Source organism: Macaca thibetana, chromosome 1 (genome assembly GCF_024542745.1).
Source record: "Macaca thibetana thibetana isolate TM-01 chromosome 1, ASM2454274v1, whole genome shotgun sequence".
In the NCBI taxonomy this organism is placed as follows: domain Eukaryota; kingdom Metazoa; phylum Chordata; class Mammalia; order Primates; family Cercopithecidae; genus Macaca; species Macaca thibetana.
In genome coordinates this window covers 166168007-166190916 of record NC_065578.1, presented here as the reverse complement: position 1 = coordinate 166190916, position 22910 = coordinate 166168007, and the positions used below count along the sequence as shown (strand labels likewise).

General features: G+C 38.4%; 1 protein-coding gene across 2 annotated transcripts in view; it reads right to left on the bottom strand.

The window, feature by feature from the left end:
* Window positions 1-21457: 21457 nt before the first annotated feature.
* The window catches only part of ASPM (assembly factor for spindle microtubules), a 62761-nt gene continuing 61308 nt past the window's right edge, over window positions 21458-22910 (bottom strand). For both annotated transcript variants that reach the window (XM_050782480.1, XM_050782489.1), the window contains exon 28: window positions 21458-21757. In XM_050782480.1, coding sequence (XP_050638437.1) covers window positions 21655-21757 — 103 coding nt within the window. In that variant the 3' untranslated portion in view covers window positions 21458-21654. The remainder of the gene's footprint in view (window positions 21758-22910) is intronic.

The following is a 22910-nucleotide window of genomic DNA, read 5'->3' as shown; positions in this document are numbered from 1 at the left end:
GGCACATAGTCATCAGGTTATCTGAAGTCAAGAGAAAAGGATCTTAAGAACAGTGGCAAAAGCACCGGGTAACAAGTAAAAGAAAACCTATCAGATTCACAGCAGATTTCTAAGCAGAAATCCTATAAATTAGAAGGGATTGGGGACTTATCTTCAGCCTCCTTAAAAAAATAATTATCAGCTAAGAATTTTGTATCCAGAAAAGCTAAGCTTCATAAGTGAAGGAAAGATACAGCCTTTTTTAGACAAACAGATGTTGAGAGAATTTGCCACTACCAAGCCAGCAATACAAGAACTGCTAAAAGAAGCTCTAAATCTTGAAACAAATCCTGGAAACACAACAAAACAGAATTTCATTAAGGCATGAATCTCACAGGACCTATAAAACAAAAATACAGTAAATAAATAAATAAATACTTAAATAAATAAAATCAATGTATTCAGGCAACAAACAGCATGATGAGTGGAATGATACCTCACATCTCAATACTAATGTTGAATGTAAATGGTAAATGTTCCACTTAAAAGATACAGAATTGCAGAATGGATAAGAATTCACCAACCAACTATCTGCCGCCTTTAAGAGACTCACCTAACACATAAGGACTTACATAAACTTAAGGTAAAGGGGTGAAAAAAGATACTCCATGCAAATGGACACCAAAAGTGAGCAGAAGTAGCTATTCTTATATCAGACAAAGCAAACTTTAAAGCAACTGCAGTTAAGAAAGACAAAGAAGGACATTATATAACGATAAAAGGCCTTGTCCAACAGGAAAATATCAAAATCCTAATTATACATGCACCTAACACTGGAACTCCCGAATTTATAAAACAATTACTACTAGACCTAAGAAATGAGACAGACAGCAACACCATACTAGTGGGGGACTTCAATACTCCACTAGATATGCCACCAAGACAGAAAGTCAACAACAGCAACAACAACAAAATGGATTTAAACTATACCCTGGGACAAATGGACTTAACAGATATATACAGAAGATTCAACCCAACAACCACAGAATATACATTGTATTCATCAGCACATGGAACTTTCTATAAGATAGACTGTATGATAGGCAATAAAACAAACCTCAATAAATTTAAAAAATATATATATCAAGTACTGTCTCAGACCACAGTGGAATAAAGTGAAAACTAACTCCAAAAGGAATCTTAAAAACCATGCTAATACATGGAAACTAAATAACCTGTTCCTGAATGATAACTAGGCCAACAATGAAAGACGGAAATTAAAAAATTATTTGGACTGGATAACAATAGTGACATAACCTATCAAAACCTCTGGGATACAGTAAATGTGGTGTCAAGAGGAAAGTCTGTTGTCCTAAAGGCCTACATCAAAAACTCTGAAAGAGCACCAACAGATAATTTAAGGTCGCACCTCAAGGAACTAGAGAAATAAGAACAAACCAAACCTAAGCCCAGCAGAAGAAAGGAAATAACCAAGATCAGAGCAGAACTAAATGAAATTGAAACAAAAAAAATTGTTTTAAATATGAATGAAACAAGAAGCTGGTTCCTTGAAAAGATAAATAAAATCGATAGACCATTAGATTAACCAAGAATAACCAAGAAAAGAAGGAATAAAATCCAAATAAGCTCAATTAGAAATGAAACAGGAGATATTACAACTGACACCACAGAAATACAAAAGATCATTCAAAGCTACTATGAACACCGTTACATGCACAAACTAGACAACCTAGAAGAGGTGAATAAATTCCTGGAAAAATACAACCCTCCCAGCTTAAATTAGGAAGTATTAGATATCCTGAACAGACCAATAATAAGCAGTGAGATTGAAGTGATAATAAAAAAAATTACCAACAAAACAAGTCCAGGGCCAGATGGATTCACAACAGAATTCTACGAGACACTCAAAGAAAAATTGGTGCCAATCCTACTGACACCATTTCACAAGACAGAGAAAAAGGGAATCCTCTCTAATTCATTCTATGAAGCCGGTATCACCCTATCACCAAAACCAGGAAAGGACATAACCAAAAAAGAAAAGTACCGACCAATATCCCTGGTGAACACAGAAATAAAAATCCTTAATAAAATACTAGCTAACTGAATCCAACAACATATCAAAAAGATAATCCACCATTATCAAATGGGTTTCATACCAGGGATGCAGGGATTGTTTAACATATCCAAGTCAGTAAATGTGATATACCACATAAACAGAATTAAAAACAAAATCACATGATCATCTCAGTAAATACAGTAAAAGTATTTGACAAAATCCAGCATCCCTTTATGATTAAAATGCTTAGTGAAATTGGCATGCAAGGGGCATATCTCAATGTAATAAAAGCCATATATGATGAACTCACAACCAACATAATACTGAATGGGGAAATGTCGAAAGCATTCCCTCTGAAAACTGGAACAAGATAAGAATGCCCACTCTCACCACTTTTCTTCAACATAGTGCTGGAAGTCCTAGCTAGAAAAATCAGACAAGAGAAAGAAATAAAGGGCAACCAAATCTGTAAAGAGGAAGTCAAACTGTCACTGTTTGCTGATGATATAATTGTATACCTAGAAAACCCTAAAGACTCCTCCAGAAAGCTCCTGGAACTGATGAAAGAATTCAGCAATGCTTCTGGATACAAAATTAATGTACACAAATCAGTAGCTCTCCTATATACCAACAGCAACCAAGCTGAGGATCAAATCAAGAACTCAACTCCTTTCACAATAGCTGCAAAAAAAAAAAAAAAAAAAAAAAAAAATTGGGAATATACCTAACCAAAAAGGTGAAAGGCCTCTACAAGGAAAACTACAAAACACAGCTGAAAGAAATCATAGATGACACAAATGGAAACACATCCCATGCTCATGGATGGGTAAAACCAATATTGTGAAAATGACCATACTGCCAAAAGCAATTCACAAATTCAATGCAATTCCCATCAAAATACCATCATCATTCTTCACAGAACTAGAAAAAGCAATCCTAAAATGTATATGAAACCAAAAAGAGAGCCTGCATACCCAAAGCAAGACTAAGCAAAAAGAACAAATTTGGAGGCATCACATTACCCAACTTCAAACTATACTATAAGGTCATAGGCACCAAAACAGCATGGTACTAGTATAAAAATAGGCACATAGAACAATGGAACAGAATGGAGAACTCAGAAATAAACCCAAATAGTTACAGCCAACTGATCTTCAACAAGGCAAACAAAAACATAAAGTGGGGAAAGGACACCCTATTCAACAGATGGTGCTGGGATAATTGTCAAACCACAATTCAAGATGGATCAAGGACTTAAATCTAAGACCTGAAACTATAAAAATTCTAGAAGATAACATTGGAAAAACCCTTCTAGACATTGGCTTAGGCAAAGACTTCATGGCCAAGAACCCAAAAGCAAATGCAACAAAAACAAAGATAAACAGATGGGATTTAATTAAACTAAAGAGCTTCTGCATGGCAAAAGGAACAGTCAGCAGAATAAACAGACAGTCCTCAAATTGGAGAAAATCTTCACAATCTATGCATTTGACAAAGGACTAATATCTGGACTACAAAGAACTTAAACAAATTAGCAATAAAAAAGAAAAACAGTCCCATCAAAAAGTAGGCTAAGGACATAAATAGACGATTCTCAAAAGAAAATATACAAATGGCCAACAAATGTGTTAAAAAATGCTCGACATCACTCATGATCAGGAAATCCGAATCAAAACCACAATGAGATACCACCTTACTCCTTCAATGGCCATAATCAAAAAAATCAATAATAGATGTTGGTGTGGATTCAGTGAAAAGGGAACACTTCTACACTACTGATGGGAATGTAAACTAGTACAACCACTGTGGAAAACAGTGTGGAGATTCCTTAAAGAACTAAAAGTAGAACTACCATTTGATCCAGCAATCCCATTACTGGGTATCTACCCAGAGGAAAATAAGTCTTTATACAAAAAAGATACTTGCACAAGCATGTTAATAGCATCACAATTCACAATTGCAAAAATATGGAACCAGCCCAAATGTCCATCAACATCAATCAATGAGTGGATAAAAAAAGTTGTGGTATATATACAGGATGGAATACTACTCAGCCATAAAATGAGTTAATGGCATTCACAGTAACATGAATGGAACTGGAGGCTATTATTCTAAGTGAAGTAACTCAGAAATGGAAAGTCAAATATCATATGTTCTCACTCATAATTGAGAGCTAAGCTACGAGGATGCAAAGGCATAAGAATGATACAATGGGTTTTGGGGATTCTGGGGAAAGATGGAACAGGGCTGAGTGATAAAAGACTGCAAATTGGGTTCAATGTATACTGGTTGGGTGATGGGTGCACCAAAATCTCACAGATCACTGCTAAAGAACTTACTCATGTAACCAAATACCTGTTCCCCAATAACCTATGGAAATAAAAATAAAATAAAATAGAGTACAAAATAATTCTGCAAGGCAGAAGCTATTATTATTTCAATTTTGTAATTTGTATTAAAATATATTAACAGAAAAGTGTACATATGTTAAAAATTCTCACAAATTTAAAACATTCATGAATCCAGAACCCAGAACAAAGAAGGAATATACCAGCACTGCAAAATCCCCCTCCCAAGTTACTGCCTACATCTACTCCAGTGTTAAACAATATCTTGACTTCTAACAGCATAGATCAATCAGTAGTTTTATACTATATAAATGTAATCATATGGGAAATACATGTATATTTTTATGTCTGGTTCCTGTTGTTTAACATTTTGGTTCTGAGATTCATCCATATTTGAGGGTATAGTAGATAGCACCTTTTCTAAATGGTATTACATTCTGTAAATATGCCATAAATTATCCATTCAACTATTTATGTAAATTTGTGTTACTTACAATTTATAAAAATCATTGACATCTGCTTATTTTCAAATTTTTTTTCACACAGAACCTCTACCTAGATGCTATCATTAACATTTTACTATCGTTTTCTTTTTCTTCTTCTTCTTCTTCTTCTTCTTCTTCTTCTTCTTCTTCTTCTTCTTATTATTATTATTATTATTATTATTATTTTTTTTTTTTTTTTTTTTTTTTTTTTTTCTTGAGACGGACTCTTGCTCTGTGCCCCAGGCTGGAGTGCAGTGGCGCGATCTCGGCTCACTGCAAGCTCCGCCCCCGGGTTCACGCCATTATCCCAAGTAGCTGGGACTACAGGCGCCCACCACCTCGCCCGGCTAGTTTTTTTGTATTTTTTTAGTAGAGACGGAGTTTCACGGTGTTAGCCAGGATGGTCTAGATCTCGTAACCTTGTGATCCGCCCGCCTCGGCCTCCCAAAGTGCTGGGATTACAGGCTTGAGCCACCGCGCCCGGCCTTCTTATTAATTTTTAAATACTTCAATTAACCTAATTTTAAACAATACGTCTCCAGAATGTATTCATTTTGCATAACTGAAACTTTGTAGCCTTTAACCAAAACTTCTTTATTTTCTCTAGCCTTCAGTCCCCTAGCAACCACCATTTTACTCTCTGTTTCCACTTGTTTGACTGTTTTAAATTCCACATATAAATGAGAGTATGGAGTATTTATCTTTCTGTGTCTGGTTATTTCACTCCACATATGCCCTCCATGTCCATCCTTGTTGCTGTCAATAGCAGGATTTTCTTCTTTTTTCAAGGCTGTATAATATGTCATTGTATGCATATAAAGTTGACCCTTAAACAATGTGGGGGTTAGGACTGCTGACTCTGGGCACAGTCAAAATTCTCCATGTAACATTTGACTCCCCCAAAACTTAACTACTAATACCATGTTGTGAACTGAAAGCCTTACCAATAACATAATTAGATGATTAAAACACATTTTTTGTTATATGTGTTACAGACCATATTCTTACAATAGAGTAAGCTAGAGGAAAGAAAATGTAACTAATAAAATCATAAAAAGAAGAAATATATTTACTAAGTGAAAGTGGATCATCATAAAGGCCTTATCCTTGTCATCTTCATGTTGAAAAAAGGAGGGGTTGTTCTTGGTGTCTCAGGAGTGGCAGAGGCAAAAGAGGTGGAAGAAATGGAAGTGCAAGCAGGAGAGGCAGGCAAACTTTGTGTAACTTTGTGGAAATGCATTATAATCTCTGATGTTTTGTTTTATCATTTCTCTAAAAATGTTTCTACACAGTACCAATCTTTCTTTCACCGTTTGCTTTAGTTTCTCTGCCCATATCATAGAAGGGTTCATGTCATAAAAGAGACAAAAGTAGTCTTAAATAATCAGAACACTTCTGCCAGATTGTCTAATGTAAATTTGTTTTCTGGCACTGCTTCTTTTATATCTTCTTCCCCATGATTGGCACTGGTTCAGAAGCACTCTTCTCCATCAAGTCTTCTATTAATTTCTCTGTTGTGGTGTCCATTACCTCTTGAATTTCTACAAAATTCATATATTTAAACCTTTCACCCCTTACCTTTTGTTTTTTTTCTTTTGCCATATCCACACTGTTCCTTGATTGGCTCCATTGTAAATCCTGTGAAGGCATGCACATATAGACAGTTCTCTGCAGCAGGAATTTATTGTTTTATGATCGATGGCATTCAGAGCTGATTATATAACAATAATGACATCTTCAGTAGTGTAATTCTTCCATATTTTTATGATGCTCTTTCTTTCGGGGTTCTCTATCTGCATGCTCTTCCAGAGCATTGACAATCTTTTCCATATGGTAATGTGGGTAATGAGCCTTAAAAGTCCTTATTACCCCCTGATCTAGAGGCCAAATTAGAGTTGTATTTGGGGAAAGAAGACGAATTCTACCTCTTCATTATTGAACTCATGGGGTTTTGCATGGCTAGGGGCATTGTCCAATATCAAAAGAACATTAATAGGCAGTTCCTTACTGGCAAGGTACTTCCTAGCTTCAGGGACAAAGCATTCATGGAGGCAATCCAGAAAAAGGGTTCTCATTGTTCAACCACGGTTCTCTTGTTGTACAACCAGAGACTGGCAACAGGTGTTTCTCTTTTCCTTTCAAGGCTCAGGAGTTACCAACTTTATAGATAAGGGCAGTCCTGATCATAAACCCGACTGCATTTACACTAAATGGTAGAGTTAGCATACCCCTTCGTGCCTTAAATCTTGGTACTTGCTTGTCTTCCTTACTAATAAATGCCCTTTGTATCAGTTTTTTCTATTTAGACCATTTTTGTCTGCATTTAAAATGCATTCAGGTAGATATCCTTTCTTCTCAATGATTTTCTTAATGGCACCTGGGAATTCATCTGCTGCTTCTAGCTTGGCAGAAGCTACTTCTGTTCTCTTGACATTTTTAAAACCAAAACTTTTTCTAAAATTATCAAATTATCTTTTGCTGTAGTTAAATATTTTCCAGCTTTAAATCCTTTACTTCCCTTTGGCTGTAAGTTGTCATATAACAACTTTTTTTTTTACAAATTAAATTATAGCCTATAAGGGTGACTTTTGTTTAGCAATCGTGCACCTACATAAAAGCTACATTCTCAAGACAGAAAGATATTTTGCAAAAAGTGCAAGATTTTTGTGACTGTTGGCATAGATGCAGTGATGGCTATCCAAATTTCCTTTTCTTTCTTTACAATGTTCCTTATTCTAGAATAATTTACCTTGAAATTGTGGGCAATTTCATCTGCAGACCTCAATCTGCAGTACATATCAAGCAATTCAACCTTTCTTTTAATGTTATGACTTTTATTTGCTTCTGGGGAGCCCTTGCAGTATCACTAGTAGCACTTGGTATGTGTTCCCTGTTGCTATTCAAGGTTTACAGTATTGCACGAAATATAAAGAAGAATACACAAAAACCACGAGAGATCCTTTTTTACTGCAATACACAATTTACTAGAGTGATGAACTGCTCACATGGAAATGATTAGCATCACATGACATTTTAAGCAGATACAACACTGGAGCTCACTACATAATAACAGGAGGTGGCTATGAAATTATTGCAGAAGTACAGTATATACTACAATTAATTTTATGTGGTTATGATTTAATACTGCATACTTTTGCTTATTTACATTTATCTCGACTGTGAACGGTCTCATGTATGGTCTGCAAGTGTTTGTGTGTGTAAATTTCAATACATTTTGACTTTTTACAATAGATTTGTGTATATTTTATGGTAGCATATAATAAAAGACTATTATCTACATATATTTATGCATGCATGGTATATTTAACTTTTTCTCAATGTTTTTAATGTTTCTATGTTACAGTTTACCTGCATGTTTTTTCAAACGTCACAAATTTCCAAAAAGTTTTCCAACACACGTATTGAAAAAAAATGTACATAGGAGTGCACTTCAACGGTTCAAACCCATGTTATTAAAGAGTCAACTGTAATGCTTTTGAAAATTCATTCATCTATCAGTGAACACTTAAGTTGTTTCCATATCTTGACTATTGTAAATAATCCTGCAATGAACATTGGAGTACAGACATCTCTTTGAGATACTGAGTTTAATTCCTTTAGACATATATTCAGAAGTGAGATTTCTCGATCAAATGGTAATTTTATTTTTAATTTTTTTTAGAAACCTCCACGTTGTTTTCTATAGTAGCTGCACCTTTTTACACTTCCACTAACCATGTATAAAGGTTTCCTTTTCTCCACTTCCTCACCAATAACAGGTCTGAGGTGACATCTCATTGTAGTTTTGATTTGCATTTCCCTAATGATTAGTGATGTTGATCACATTTTCATATACCTGTTGGCAATTTGTATGTCTTCTTTGCCCATTTTATAATCAGGTAATTTATTTCCCTATTAAGTTATAGGAATTACTTATATATTTTGGATATTAATGATTTGCATGTGTTCCCCAAAGTTCATATGTTGGAAATGTAATCTCCAACATAAATGTGTTGGAAAGTGGGACATTTAAGATATAATTAGGTCATGAGATCTCTACCCTCATGGTAGGATTAATGCTGTTTTCAAGGGGAGTAGGTTAGTTATTGTGGGTGTGAGTCCCTAATAAAAGGATGAGTTTGGCCCCCTTGATGGTTAATATTAGATGATATGGTTTTGCTGTTTCCCCACTCAAATCTCATCTTGAATTCCCACATGTCATGGGAGGGACCCAGTGGGAGGTGATTGAATCATGGGGGCAGGTATTTCCTGTGCTGTTCTTGTGATATTGAATAAGCCTCATGAGATCTGATGGCTTTAAAAGGCAGTTTCACTGAACAAGCTCTCTCTTTTTCCCTGCCATCCCTGTGAGACGTGACTTGCTCCTCCTTGCCTTCTGCCATGATCGTGAGGCTTCCCCAGCCACGTGGAACTGTAAGTCCATTAAACCCCTTTTCCTGCATAAATTACCCAGTCTTCAATATGCCTTTATCAGCAGCCTGAAAATCGAATAATACAGTAAGTTGATACCAGGAGTGGGGTACTGCTGAAAAAATACCTGAAAATGTAGAAGTAACTTTGGAACTGGGTAAGAGGCAGATGTTGGAACAGTCTGGAGGGCTCAGAAGACAGAAAAATGTGAAAAAGTATGGAACTTCCTAGAGACTTGTTGAATGGCTTTGCCCAAAATGCTGATAGTGATATGGACAATGAAATCCAGGATGAGGTGGTCTCAGATGGAGATGAGGAACTTGTTGGTAACTGGAGTAAAGGTGACCCCTGTTATGTTCTAGCAAAGAGACTGGTGGCATTTTGTCTTTACCCCAGATATTTGTGGAACTTTGAACTTGAGAGAGATGATTTAGGGTATCTGGTGGAAGAAATTTCTAAGCAGCAAGGCATTCAAGAGGTGAGTTGAGTGCTGTTAAAGGCATTCAGTTTTGTGAGGGAAGCACAGCACAAAAGTTAGGAAAATTTGCAGCCTGACAATGCAATAAAAAAGAAAATCCCATTTTCTGAGGAGAAATTTAAGCCAGCTGCAGAAATTTGCATAAGTAATGAGGAACCAAATGTTAATCTCCAAAACAATGGGGAAAATGTCTCCAGGACATGTTAGAGGTCTTCACAGTAGCCCCGCCCATCACAGGCCTAGAGGATCAGAAGGAAAAAGTGGTTTCATGAGTTGGGTCCAGGGTCCTCATGCTGTGTGCAACCTAGGAACTTGCTGACCTGCATCCCAGCTGCTCAAGCCAAGGCTGAAAGGGGTCAACATAGAGCTCGGACCATGGCTTCAGAGGTTGCAAACCTGAAGCCTTGGCAACTTCCATGTGGTGTTGAGCCTGCCAGTGCACAGAAGTCAAGAATTGGGGTTTGGGAACCTCTACATAGATTTTGGAGGATGTGTGGGAATGCCTGGATGCCCAGGCTGAAGTTTGCTGGAGGGGCAGGGCCCTCGTGGTGAACCCCTGCTAGGGCAATGCAGAAGGGAAATGTGGGGTCAGAGCCCCCACACAGAGTCCTTACTGGGGTACTACCTAGTGGAGCTGTGAGAAGAGGGCCACCAACCTCCACAGCACAGAATGGTAGACCCACCGTCAGCTTACACCGTGCATTTGGAAAAGCTGTAGACATTCAATCCTAGCCCATGAAAGCAACTGGAAGAGAGGCTGTTCCCTGAAAAGCCACAGGGGAAGAGCTGCCCAAGACCATGGGAACCTACCTCTTACATCAGCATGACCTGATGTGAGACATGGATTCAAAGGAGACCATTTTAGAGCTTTAAGATTTGACTGCCTTGCTGGATTTCAGACTTGCATGGGGCCTGTAGCTCTTTGTTTTGGTCCATTTCTCCCATTTGGAATGGCTGTATTTACCTAATGCCTATATCCCCACTGCATCTAGGAAGTAACTAGCCTGCTTTTGATTTTCCAGGCTTATAGATGGAAGAAACTTGCCTTGTCTTAGATGAGACTTTTGACTGTGAACTTTTGAGTTAATGCTAAAATGGGTTAAGCCTTAGGGAATGGTTGGGAAGGTATGATTGGTTTAGAAATATGAGGACATGACATTTGGTGTGGTCCAGAGACAGAATGATATGTTTTGGCTGTTTCCTCACCCAAATGTTATCTTGAATTTCCACGTGTTATGGGAGGGACCCAGTAAGAGGTAACTGAATCATGGAGGTAGGTTTTCCCTGTGCTGTTCTCGTGATATTAAATAAGTCTCACAAGATCTCATGGCTTTATAAGGTAGAGTTTCTCTGCACAAGCTCTTTTTGCCTGCTTCCAGCCACATAAGATGTGACTTGCTCCTCCTTGCCTTTTGCCATGATTGTGAGACTTCCCCAGCCACATGTAACTGTAAGTCCATTAAACCCTTTTTCCTGTATAAATTAACTAGTCTTGGGTATGTCTTTATCAGCAGTGTGAAAATGGACTAATACATTAGATATCAACTTGATTGCATTTAAGGATGCCTGGATAACTGGTATTGTTTCTTGATGTGTCTGTGAGGGTGTTGCCAGATGAGATTGACATTTGAGTTAGTGGACTAAGAGATAGAGACCCGAGATTGACATTTGAGTCAGTGGAGTGGGAGAGGGAGATCCATCCTTAATGTGGGTGGGCACCATCCAATCAGCTGCCAGCACAACTAGAACAAAGCATGTGAAAGAAAGTGGGAAAAACTGGTTGGCTGAGTCTTCTGGCTTCCATCTTTCTCCCGTGCTGAATGCTTTCTTCTGTACCTCCTGCCTTTGGACATCAGACTCCAGGTTCTTTGGCCTCTGGACTCTTGGAATTACACCTGTGGTTTGCTGGGAGCTCTCAGGCCTTTGGTTACAGGCTCAAGGCTGAACTGTTGGCTTCCTTGCTTTTGAGACTTTTGGATTCGAATTGAGCCACTACTGGCTTCTTTCTTCCCCAGCTTGCAGGAAGCTTATCCTAGGACTTCTCCATTTGATCATGTGAGCCAATTCTCCCTAATTAATTTCTTTTCGTGTATACATATATACTATTAGTTCTGTCCCTCTGGAGAACCCTAATACAGATTTTGGTACCAGGAGTGGTTCTAGAGGAACAGAGTTTTAAGGATGGATTTCTTTAGTTGGTTTTGGAGTTTCTGGAGATGGCTGTTAAATCTGATTAGATCCAAAAATGCCAAGGACTCTATTTCTGATAGTATGGAGAACACTGATAGTTTTTGATGTGAATTGTTTAGATTCAAAATAAATGTATTTGGTACTCCTTATTAATTGCTCCTGAGAAGCAAGGAGTTTAGTGTCTCTATAAATAATACCTTTGACCATATGTGGAGAACCAAGGAATATGATGAAGTTAGTTGAGTACTCCTAAGTTCGCTGAACAAAGTGATGAAAGAAAAAGATGAGCTCGGGGATTCTAACTCCCAGCTCCAGGAGCGCATACTTAGCCTCAATTTTTCTAAGATTGCTCTGGGTGAGGGCCTTATCTCCACATTCGTATCCACAAATCAGACACAAACTCTTATCATGTGAGTGGCTAACCTGCAATGAAAGACGCATGCTCAGCGCCACCAGGTGTCTACTGTTAAAGTGAGGGCATTGATCAGGAAAGAATGGGACCCTGTAACTTGGAAAGGGGATCTGTGGGATGACCCTGATGAAGCTGAGGGCACTAAGCTCCTAAATGCTAATGAACCTTTTTCACCAGAGGAAACAGTCTCCCCATCCCCAGTGGTGGCAACATTCCCTCCCTGACTCATGCTGCCATCAGCCTTTCCACCTTTGTCTGAGTAGATACATCCTGTGATGCCTGAGGCAACAGCAAAGGCCTCTCCAGAGGCAGTTGCTAGGCAAGACAATGCTAATTCTGCTCAGGACCCACCCCCACTACCCCTCTTTGCATCTAGAGTTGTAACAAGACTAAAGTTTTTGAAGGTCCCTAGAGGTGAGGTTCAGAGTGTTACCCACAAGGAGGTGCACTACACTCCAAAACAACTGTTTGAGTTTTCTCATTTATATAAGCAGAAATCCAGAAAACAGGTATGGGAATGAATATTAAAGGTGTGGGATAATGGTGAAAGCACCATAAAGTTGGATCAGGCTGAATTGGTTGATACAGGCCCACTAAACAGAAATTCTGCATTTGATGTCACAGCTCAAGGAGTTAAAAGGAGTTCTAATAGTTTATTTGCTTGTTTACCTGAAACATGGATCAAAAGATGGCCCACTGTGAGCTAGCTGGAAATGCCCTATCTCCCTTGTAGAGGGTTAATGTAGAGGAAGAGATCCAAAGGCTTAATGTAGAGGAAGAGATCCAAAGGCTTAGAAGATTGGAATGCTAAAGTAGATTTGTCACTTTAGACCTACTCACACCAACTAGGAGGGTTCAGAAGACATACCCTTCACCAAAACCTTGTGAAATAGATTGTGAGGGAAACATCAGCATCCTTGTAGAGCTCGCTCTGTGATTACTCCTCTCTGTATGCTAGATCTTACTGTGAGAACTGTAGTCACTCAAATGGAAAACTTAAATGTGATGGGAATAATTGGATCCCAAGGTGGCAGGGGCCAAGTGGTGGCATTCAACCATCACATCAAGGTGGATATAGTTGCCATAATGGACAGCAGAGGCAAAGCAGTAATCAGGCAGTCTACTCAAGTAGAGCTCTGGCATTGGCTAATTAATCATCGTGTTCCTAGAAGTGAAATTGAGAAGAAGCCTGCTACATTCTTAATTTGCATAAGCCGAAAATTTCTAGGTCAAGTGGACAAAAGACTAATTTGAATCACAAAAAGAGAATCACGGCCCCTCCATCATTTTGCAGACTTGAGCCAGTTTAGAGACGCAGAAACCCTTGAATGAAGGGGAAGCCAGGTCCCCTTGAGGAAAGACTCCACTACACTGCCAACAATTTATGCTGTTAATCTTTTTCCCATCCCCCCTCAAGGAGACCTCTGGATTATTACCAGGGTGACTGTGCATTGGGTAAAGGGGAATGATTAGACCTTTAAGGGACCACTGGACACTGGCTCTGAGCTGACATTGATTTTAGGGGACCAAAAACATCATTGCAGCCCTCCAGTTACAGTAGGGGCTTATAGAAGTCAGGTAATTAATGGAGTTTTAACTCAGATCTGACTTATAGCGAGTCCAGTGGGTTCCCAGACTCTTCCTGTGGTTATTTCTCCAGTTGCAGAATGCATAATTGAAATAGACATACTTTACAGCTGGCAGAACCCCCACACTGGCTCCCTAACTGGTAGGGTGAGGGATATTATGGTGGGAAAGGCAAAATGGAAGCCATTACAGTTGCCTCCACCTAGAAAAATAGCAAATCACAAACAATATTTTATCTCTGGAGGGATTGCTGAGATTAGTGACACCATCAAGGACTTGAAAGACACAATGTAGGGGAGGTGATTCCCAACACATCCCTGTTCAACTTTCCTATTTGTCTGTGCAGAACTCAGATGGGTCTTGGAGAATGACAGCAGATTATTATAAGCTTAACCACGTGGTGACTCCAATTTGCAACTGCCTTACCAGATGTAGTTTCATTGCTTGAACAAATTAACACATCTCCTGGTGCCTGGTAAGCAGCCATTGATTTGGCAAATGCTTTTTTGTTTATTCCTATCCATAAGGCCCACCAGAAGCAATTTGCCTTCATCTAGCAAGGCCAACTATATACCTTCACTGTCCTACCTCAGGGGTATATCAACTGTCCAGCTTTGTGTCATAATCTTGTTTGCAGAGACCTTGATCACTTGTCCTTTCCACAAGACTAGTCCATTTCATTGATGACATTATGATGATTGCACCCAGTCAGCGAGAAGTAGCAACTACACCGAACTTATTGGTGAGGCATTTGCATACCAGGGAATGGGAAATAAATCTGACTAAAATTCAGGGAACTTCTACCTCAGTGAAATTTCTAAGGATCCAGTGGTGCGGACCTGTTGAGGTATTCCTTCTAAAGCGAAGGATAAGTTGTTGCCTTTGGTCCCTCCTACAACCAAGAAAGAGGCTCAACACCTAGTGGACCTACTTGGATTTTGGAGGCAACACATTCCTCACTTGGGTGTGTTACTCTGGCCCGTTTATCAAGTGACCCAAAAGGCTGACCGTTATGAGTGGGATCCAGAACAGGAGAAGGCTCTACCACAGGTCCACGATGCTGTTCAAGCTTCTCTGCCACTTGGGTCATATGACCCAGCTGATCCAATGGTGCTTGAGGTGTCAGTGGCAGATAGGGACACTGTTTGGAGCCTTTGGCAGGTCCCCACAGTTGAATCACAGTGGAGGCCTCTAGGATTTTGGAGCAAGGCCCTACCATCTTCTTCAGATAACTACTCTCCTTTTGAGGGACAGCTCCTGGCCTTTTACTGGGCCTTGGTAAAAACTGAACATTTGACTATGGGTCACCAAGTTACCATGTGACCTGAAATGCCTATCATAAACTGGGTGCTTCCTGAGCCATTTAGCTATAAGATTGGGTATGCACAGCAGCACTGCATCATTAAATGGAAGTGGTATATGTGATTGGGCTTGAGCAGGTCCTGAAGGGATAAGTTACATGAGGAAGTGGCTCAAATGCCCATGGTCCCTACTCCTCTCGCCTTGTCCTCTCTCTCCCAGCCTGCACTGATGACCACATGGGGAGTTCCCTATGATCAGTTGACAGAGGAGGAGAAGACTAGAGCCTGGTTTGTAGATAGTTCTGTACAATATACAGGCATCACCTGAAAGTGGACAACTGCAGCACTATAGCCCCTTTCTAGTACATCCCTGAAGGACAGTGGTGAAGGGAAATCTTCCCAATGGGCAAAAGTTTGAGCAGTGCACCTGGTTGTGCACTTTGCTTGGAAGAAGAAATGTTTAGAATGTGTGATTATATACTGATTCAAGGCCTACAGCCAATGGTTTGGCTGGATGGTCACGAACTTGGAAGGAATATAATTGGAAAATTGGTGATTAAAGAAATTTTGGGGAAGGGATAGGTGGATGGACCTTTCTGATGGTCAAAAACTGTGAAGATATTTGTGTTCCATGTGAATGCTCTCCAAAGAGTGACCTCAGCAGAGGAGGATTATAATAATTGAGTGAATAGGATGACCTGTTCTGTGGATATCAATCAGGCTCTTTCCCCATCCATGTCACTACCCAATGGGCTCATAAACAAAGTGGCTATGGTGGCAGGGATGGAGGTTACAAATGGGTTGAGCAACATGGACTTCCACTCACCAAGGCTGACCTGGCTAAGGCCATGGCTGAGTGCCAAATCTGCCAGCAGCAGAGACCAATACTGAGCCCTCAATATGATACCATTCCTTGGGTGATCAGCCAGCTACTTGGTGGGAGGTTGATTATGTTGGACCTCTTCAGTCATGGAAAGGGTAGCTGTTTGTCCTCACTGGAATAGACACTCACTCCATCCTGAACACAATACCATCTGTGGACTCACAGAATGCCTTATCCACCGTTATGGTATTCTTCATAGCATTGCCTCTGACAAGAGCACTCAATTCACAGCCAAAAAAGTATGACAGTGGGCTCATGCTCAGAATTCACTGACCTTACTGTGTTACTCATCATCTTGAAGCAGCTGGATTGATGGAATGGTGGAATGGCCTTTTGAAGTCATAATTACACCACCAACTCGGTGATAATACTTTGTAGTGCTTGGGCAAAGTTCTCTAGAAGGTTGTGTATGCTCTGAATCAGGGTCTGGAATGCTGCCACCAGAAGAAACAACGATCCCATTAAACTGGAAGTGATGATTGCCACCTGGCCACTTTGGGCTCCTTCTGCCTCTAAATCAACAGGCTATGAAGGGAGTTACAGTGTTGGCTGGGGTGACTGACCTGGACTATCAAGATGAAATCAGACTACTGCTTCACAATGGAGGTAAGAAGGAGTATGTCTCAAATACAGGCGATACCTTAGTGCATCTCTTAGTATTACCATGACCTGTGATTAAGGTCAATGGGAAACTATAACAACCCAATCCAGGCAGGACTATAAATGGCCCAGACTCTTCAAGAATAAAGGTTTGGGTCACTTTACCGGGTAAACAATCACAACCAGCCAAGGTGCTTGCTGAAAGCAAAGGGAATACAAAATGAGTAGTAGAAGATGGTAGTTATCAATACCAGCTACTACCATGTGACCAGTTGCAGAAATGAAGACTGTCATTGTCATGAGTATTTATTTCCTCCTTATTTTGTTAAGAATATGTTTGTGCACATATATACCTGTACTAAGAAAATATCTTTGTTTTATTTCCTTTTATCATGTAGTGTAAGACTTATTGACTTCATATCAGCATTTAAGTGTTGTTAGCTTTATGTAATGGCATTTAGGTTAAGGATTAGTGTCCTTCCAGTTGTACAAAGAATAGCTATATTGTGGCATAACGATGACCTTATTATTATCTTTATTTTGAGATTAAGTATGATTTTAGGAGAGGTATATGGGTGCCAAGTTGACAAGTGGTGATGGTTAATATTAGGTGTCAACTTAATTGGATTGAAGGATGCCTAGATAGCTGATATTGTTTCTGGTGTGTGACTGTGAGGGTGTTGCCAGAGGAGACTGACATTTGAGTCAGTGGAGTGGGAGAGGAAGAACCCCCTCAATGTGGGCAGATACCATCCAATTGGCTGCCAGCATAGCTAGAACAAAGAAGGCAGGTGGGATAAGCTGGCTTGATGAGTCTTCTGGCTTTCATCATTCTCCCGTGCTGGATGCTTCCTTTTGTTCATCCTGCCCTTCAACATCAGACTCCGGGTTCATCAGCCTTTGGACCCTTGGGCTTATTCCAGTGGTTTGCTGGGGGCTGTCAGGCCTTCAGCCACAGACTGAAGGCTGCACTGTCAGTGATATAGTTTGGTTCTGTGTCCCCACTAAAATCTCACGTCGAATTGTAATTCCCAGTGTTGGGGGAGGGACCTGGTGGGAGGTGATTAGATCATGGGGGCGGATTTCCTCCTTGCTGTTCTCAGGACAGTGAGTTATCATGAGATCTAATGTGTAGCACTTCCCCCTTTCCTTTCTCCCCCTCTGACATGTGAAGGTATTGGCTTCCTCTTGGTCTTCTGGCTTGACTGTAAGTTTCCTGAGGCCTCCCAGCCATGCTTTCTGTACAGTCTGTGAATCAAACTGTCACAATCAAACCTCCTTTATTCGTAAATTATCCAGTCTTAGTTATTTATAGCAATGTGAGAAAAAATGAATACAGTTGGCTTTCCTGCTGTTGAGGGTTTTGGACTCAGACTGAGCCACTATTGGCTTCTTTCTTCCCAGCTTGTAGATGGCCTATCGTGGAACTTCACCTTGTGATCGTATGAGCCAATTCTTCCTCTATTTAATAAATTCCCTTTCACATATACATATACTCTTTAGTTCTGTCCCTCTGGAGAACCCTGACTAATACAGATATCCCTTGGTTCTCCACATACGGTCAAAGGTACTATGTATAGAGACTAAACCCCTTGCCTCTCATGAGCGGTGATCAGGAATATCAAATGCATTTATTTTGCATAACTCTCTCAGCAGTTCACACCAAGGATTATCAGTGTTCTCCATACTATTAGAAGTAGAGTCCTTAGCAGTTTTTTGGGTCTAATCATATTAAGTAGCTAAGTTCAGAAACCCAGAAACCAACTAAAGAAATCCTTCCTTAAAATTCTGTTCCTCTAGAACCATTCCTGATACCAACATATGTATTAGTTGTTGTTGGGTAATAAATTGTTTCCAATATTTTATTATTGCCCATGTTTCTGCAATGTCAATACTGCACATGCTATTTTGCATATATGACTATATATGATAAATCCCCAGAAGTGAAATGTGCATTTGTAATACAGATAGTGTATTATTTTTCTAATGAAATTATGCCTATTATGCCAATAATTCTTTTTCCAACAGCAGCATATGAGACAATGTTGGACCCATAGTACCAACCCATATCAACATTTATCGAATGCAGCAAAACAGTACTTAAATCTATAGCACTGACTGCCTGTATTAGAAAAGAAAAAGATCTCAAATCAATAATAACAGCTTCCACTTCAAGATTTAGAAAACGAAGAGCAAATGACACACCAAGTAAGCAGAACAAATGAATAATTTATTCTAAATGTCATATGAAAATGCAAAGGACCTAGAACAGTCAAAGCAACTTAGATGATTTACATCACCTTTGGATGATTTACACTAACTGATCTTAAGCCTTATTATAAACCTATGATAATCAAGACAGCATTATATTTGCATAAAAATAAACAAAGACATCAATGGAAAAGAGAAGCCAGAAATAGACAAATATATATATGGTCCACTGTTTTTTGACAAATGTGTAAATGCCATTCCATGGAGAAAGGATAGTCTTTTCAATAAATGGTGCTGGAGCAACTGGCTATCGATATGTAAAAAACTAAACTTTGGTTCACACCTTACACTGTATACAAAAATCAACTTTAAATTGATTAATAAACTACACAACTAAAGTGATACGACTTCTAATAGAAAACATAGTAGAAAATCTTTATGACCTTGAATTAAGCAAAGAGGTTTTAGATACAATACATCAAAAGTATAATCGATAAAAGAAAAAGAAAACATAAACTGGATTTCATCAAAATTTAAAACTTCTGTTGTTCAAAAGGCACTATTAAAAGAATGAAAAGTAACAGACTAGAACTATTTGTAAACTACACGTCTAATAAAGAACTCATATCTGGAATATTTTCTAAACTCTCAAAACTTAATAAGAAAATAACTTAATTTTTAAAATGGAGAAGACTTGAATAAACACTTCACCAAGGAGGACATGTAGATAGCAATAAATAAATATACAAAAAATAAAAAAAAAAACAGATGCTCAACATAATTAGCATTAGGAAAATGCAAATTAAAACCACTATAAGATAACGTTACTCATCTATATATAGAAGGCACAAATAAAACAGGCAGGAAAAATGTTTGAGAAGCTAAGTTTATTAAATAAACTGATATGTAATTATGCAATCCAGAGTAAGGATCTACTAAAAAGACAACTAGGATTGGGAAGTGAAAATGAAAGTGGGGACTGAGAGTTATACCACTTTTTATCTTTCACATTTTGTAACATTTCTTTTATCTTGCCTGTCCTAGGAGTGAAACTGCAGTTCAACGTACTAGTGAGGATGTTATCAATGCACAAGATGTAGTATGCGTATCATTAAATTTGACAGTGTATATTTTTAAAGGAATTTCACAGCAGATTATAACTTCATCCCTTATAGTCAAATTTGAGCTGTGGATGCAGTCCCACTATAAGCAGCGAGAATAGCCCTGTAATTCTTTATCTGCCAAATCTAACACACTTCCCTGGGAATGGGCAAAGGGGAAGCCCTGGTAAGACCGATGTTACTGTCTGCTGTAAGAGTAGTTAGTAGTACAGCTGAAACAAGGGAGTTAGGGTGTGAATTAAAAGTCCATTAGAAATTATTGGCCTGAGATTCAACAATAGAAAAATTGTTTTAATATCTGGAAGCCATCTTCTTACATATGTAACTTCATCTAAATATTTCTTGTGCAACTATTTATTAATTATATCTATCTTAGAGGAAATTGGTGCCAATAACATTTTTACGCTGGTCAATTATGTCCTACCAGTATAATTTACCAAAGTGAATAATTACTTATTAGTGCTAAAATTCTGTTAAGTGAAAAAGAAAAATAAAACAATAAAAAAGTCAGCAAGTCAGTCAAAAAACAAAACAAAACAATATTTGGAAAATACAGAGTCCCAAAAGCTCCCAAAACACTTTATTGGAACAAAAAGAGAAAAAAAAGAAAAAAAATTCTCCAGAGTTAATTTCCATATACTCTTTAATGCACCAATATATTTAGATCTATCCTAACCAAATCATAAGCACATAATTTCACACAAATTAGGTTTAATTCTTAAATTGTTCTAATCAAGTTATACATTAAGTAGTTAAATAGTCTCTCAATTTCTAGCTACTCCTGATTTATTTTGAACAGTTAAACACTTTCATGGCATTCATACATGGGCAGACTTTGAGATTCTATCAGATTTCAGCCATAAGAATTAGACATCTGTGGCCCTGAAACCGCAGATACTAGTAACAGTCACTCAAAGCTGTAGAAAAAAAATTACACTTCAATACTGAATCATTTTCAGGTCTGTGGTATATAACTACACAACAAGATTCTATTATGAGCAATAGCATGTTCCTTCCACTTCAAATTATAAACCCCATCAGTTCAATGGTAAGAATTTTTAGTAAATACAGTGGTAGGTGTATTCTTTTTGTGAGCCTAGAAGGACTCACTTGCTTATCTGGATGCTTTAGCCAGTCAAGGATATGGATAAGGATGCCGTTGATATGAATTTGTGAGATTATTTTATCCTAGTCTCACTTCTTAGTGAGTAGACAGATCTTCCATTTCTAACATTTGTTTTATAAAAATTCCTCAACTTGCCTATAAAAAAGGTGTAACCAGCTATTATTTCCTTTTAGGAATATGATTCCATTCTAACTACTATAATACTTTAAGATAATAGGAATAATATAATCATCTTATGGCGTATTAGTTTGTTACATGCATAAAGCTATAAATAATTAGAAAATGAAGAAGGTAATGAACGGTTATGCTTTTTTAAATACAAAGTCAGATTTCAAAAGTTGAACAGAGAGCAAAAATCACTTTACATACTCATGATTGGCTTTTATATTTTTTTACACTATACATACTGAAAATGTTTACATTTACTAATAAGGAATGCCAAGTGTATCCATCACCATTTGAATGGCTTGCAGGGGATTTGTGATTTCTTCCATGTTATCTCTTCTCAAAACCCAATCTGGCTTAAGCCTATTTAAAAAAAAAAAAAAAAAAAAAAAAAAAAAACATTCTGGCATTAATAAAGTTCTTCTCTTATGAGTTACCTTCACTTTTTTCGTCTTAGCTAAATTGTAGCTACTCCTGAACACATCATTTCCCTTACAACCTGCTCAAAGAGGTGGGAGAACTTCATATTATTGTCCATCATTATTTCCAGACTATTTCTCTCCATCCTTTCTTAAAAAATAATGCTGGCTTCTTTGATGCTTATGCTATTTAGCTTGCCCACTGCCTTTTGGTCATCGGCCAAACTCTCAGTGCCTTATTCCTTGTAAACCTGGTTCTTGGTCTCCTCTTAACTCCTGTCACCGTTCTCAGCAACAGCAACACCTATATGACCAACAACCTAGTCCGTTTTTGCCCCTCTTTCCTTGAATTCTACCTCAACTAATCCTTTTTAATATGATCACATACTAGACTTTGTCATCATCAGAAAGTGTGTGACCACAGAAATCTTAATTTGAGACTTCTGTTCTCCATCCACCATTTCTGATTCATCCATGTCATCTGCTCTAACACAGTCACTGAACTAGTTCTTCTACCCCACTGAGATCTCCACTTCATTTGGCCTCAACACATACCCAACTTCCACCAGAACGCTGTTCTTACTTTCCTGTGTATCTAGCTCAGGTGCATCAGTATTATCAAAACCTCTGCAAATGTCATTAACGGTTGTCTCTCTCTCCTACCAAACTAGTCTGAAAAATTCTACTTGGATTTCAAATTGAGTCAAAATATCTGCCTTCTCCATTCCTATACAGCTGCATATTACTAAAAAAGTTTACATAACCAAGCTGACTTTATTTTTTGCCAATAATTGCAAATCTAAAATCAGCATTTGAAATTGCCAGCATGCTCTCTTTCTCTCCAAGATGACTACCTTGGTCCTTTCTCCTTTTCAAACTTCCGCTCCATCCCCTCTGAGCTGCTTATGAGTTGTTAAGTTTATAATCTCAAACTTATTGAGAAAATAGTATCAAACAGAGGGGAGTTCATGCATCTTCTCACATAATTCCCCACTATATGCATTTCCATCATCTTATTCTGTCCTGTTAAAAATCCAAAGATGTATCAATTGGTGAGTGAAAAAAGTGTGGTATGACCATACAATGGAATAGTACTA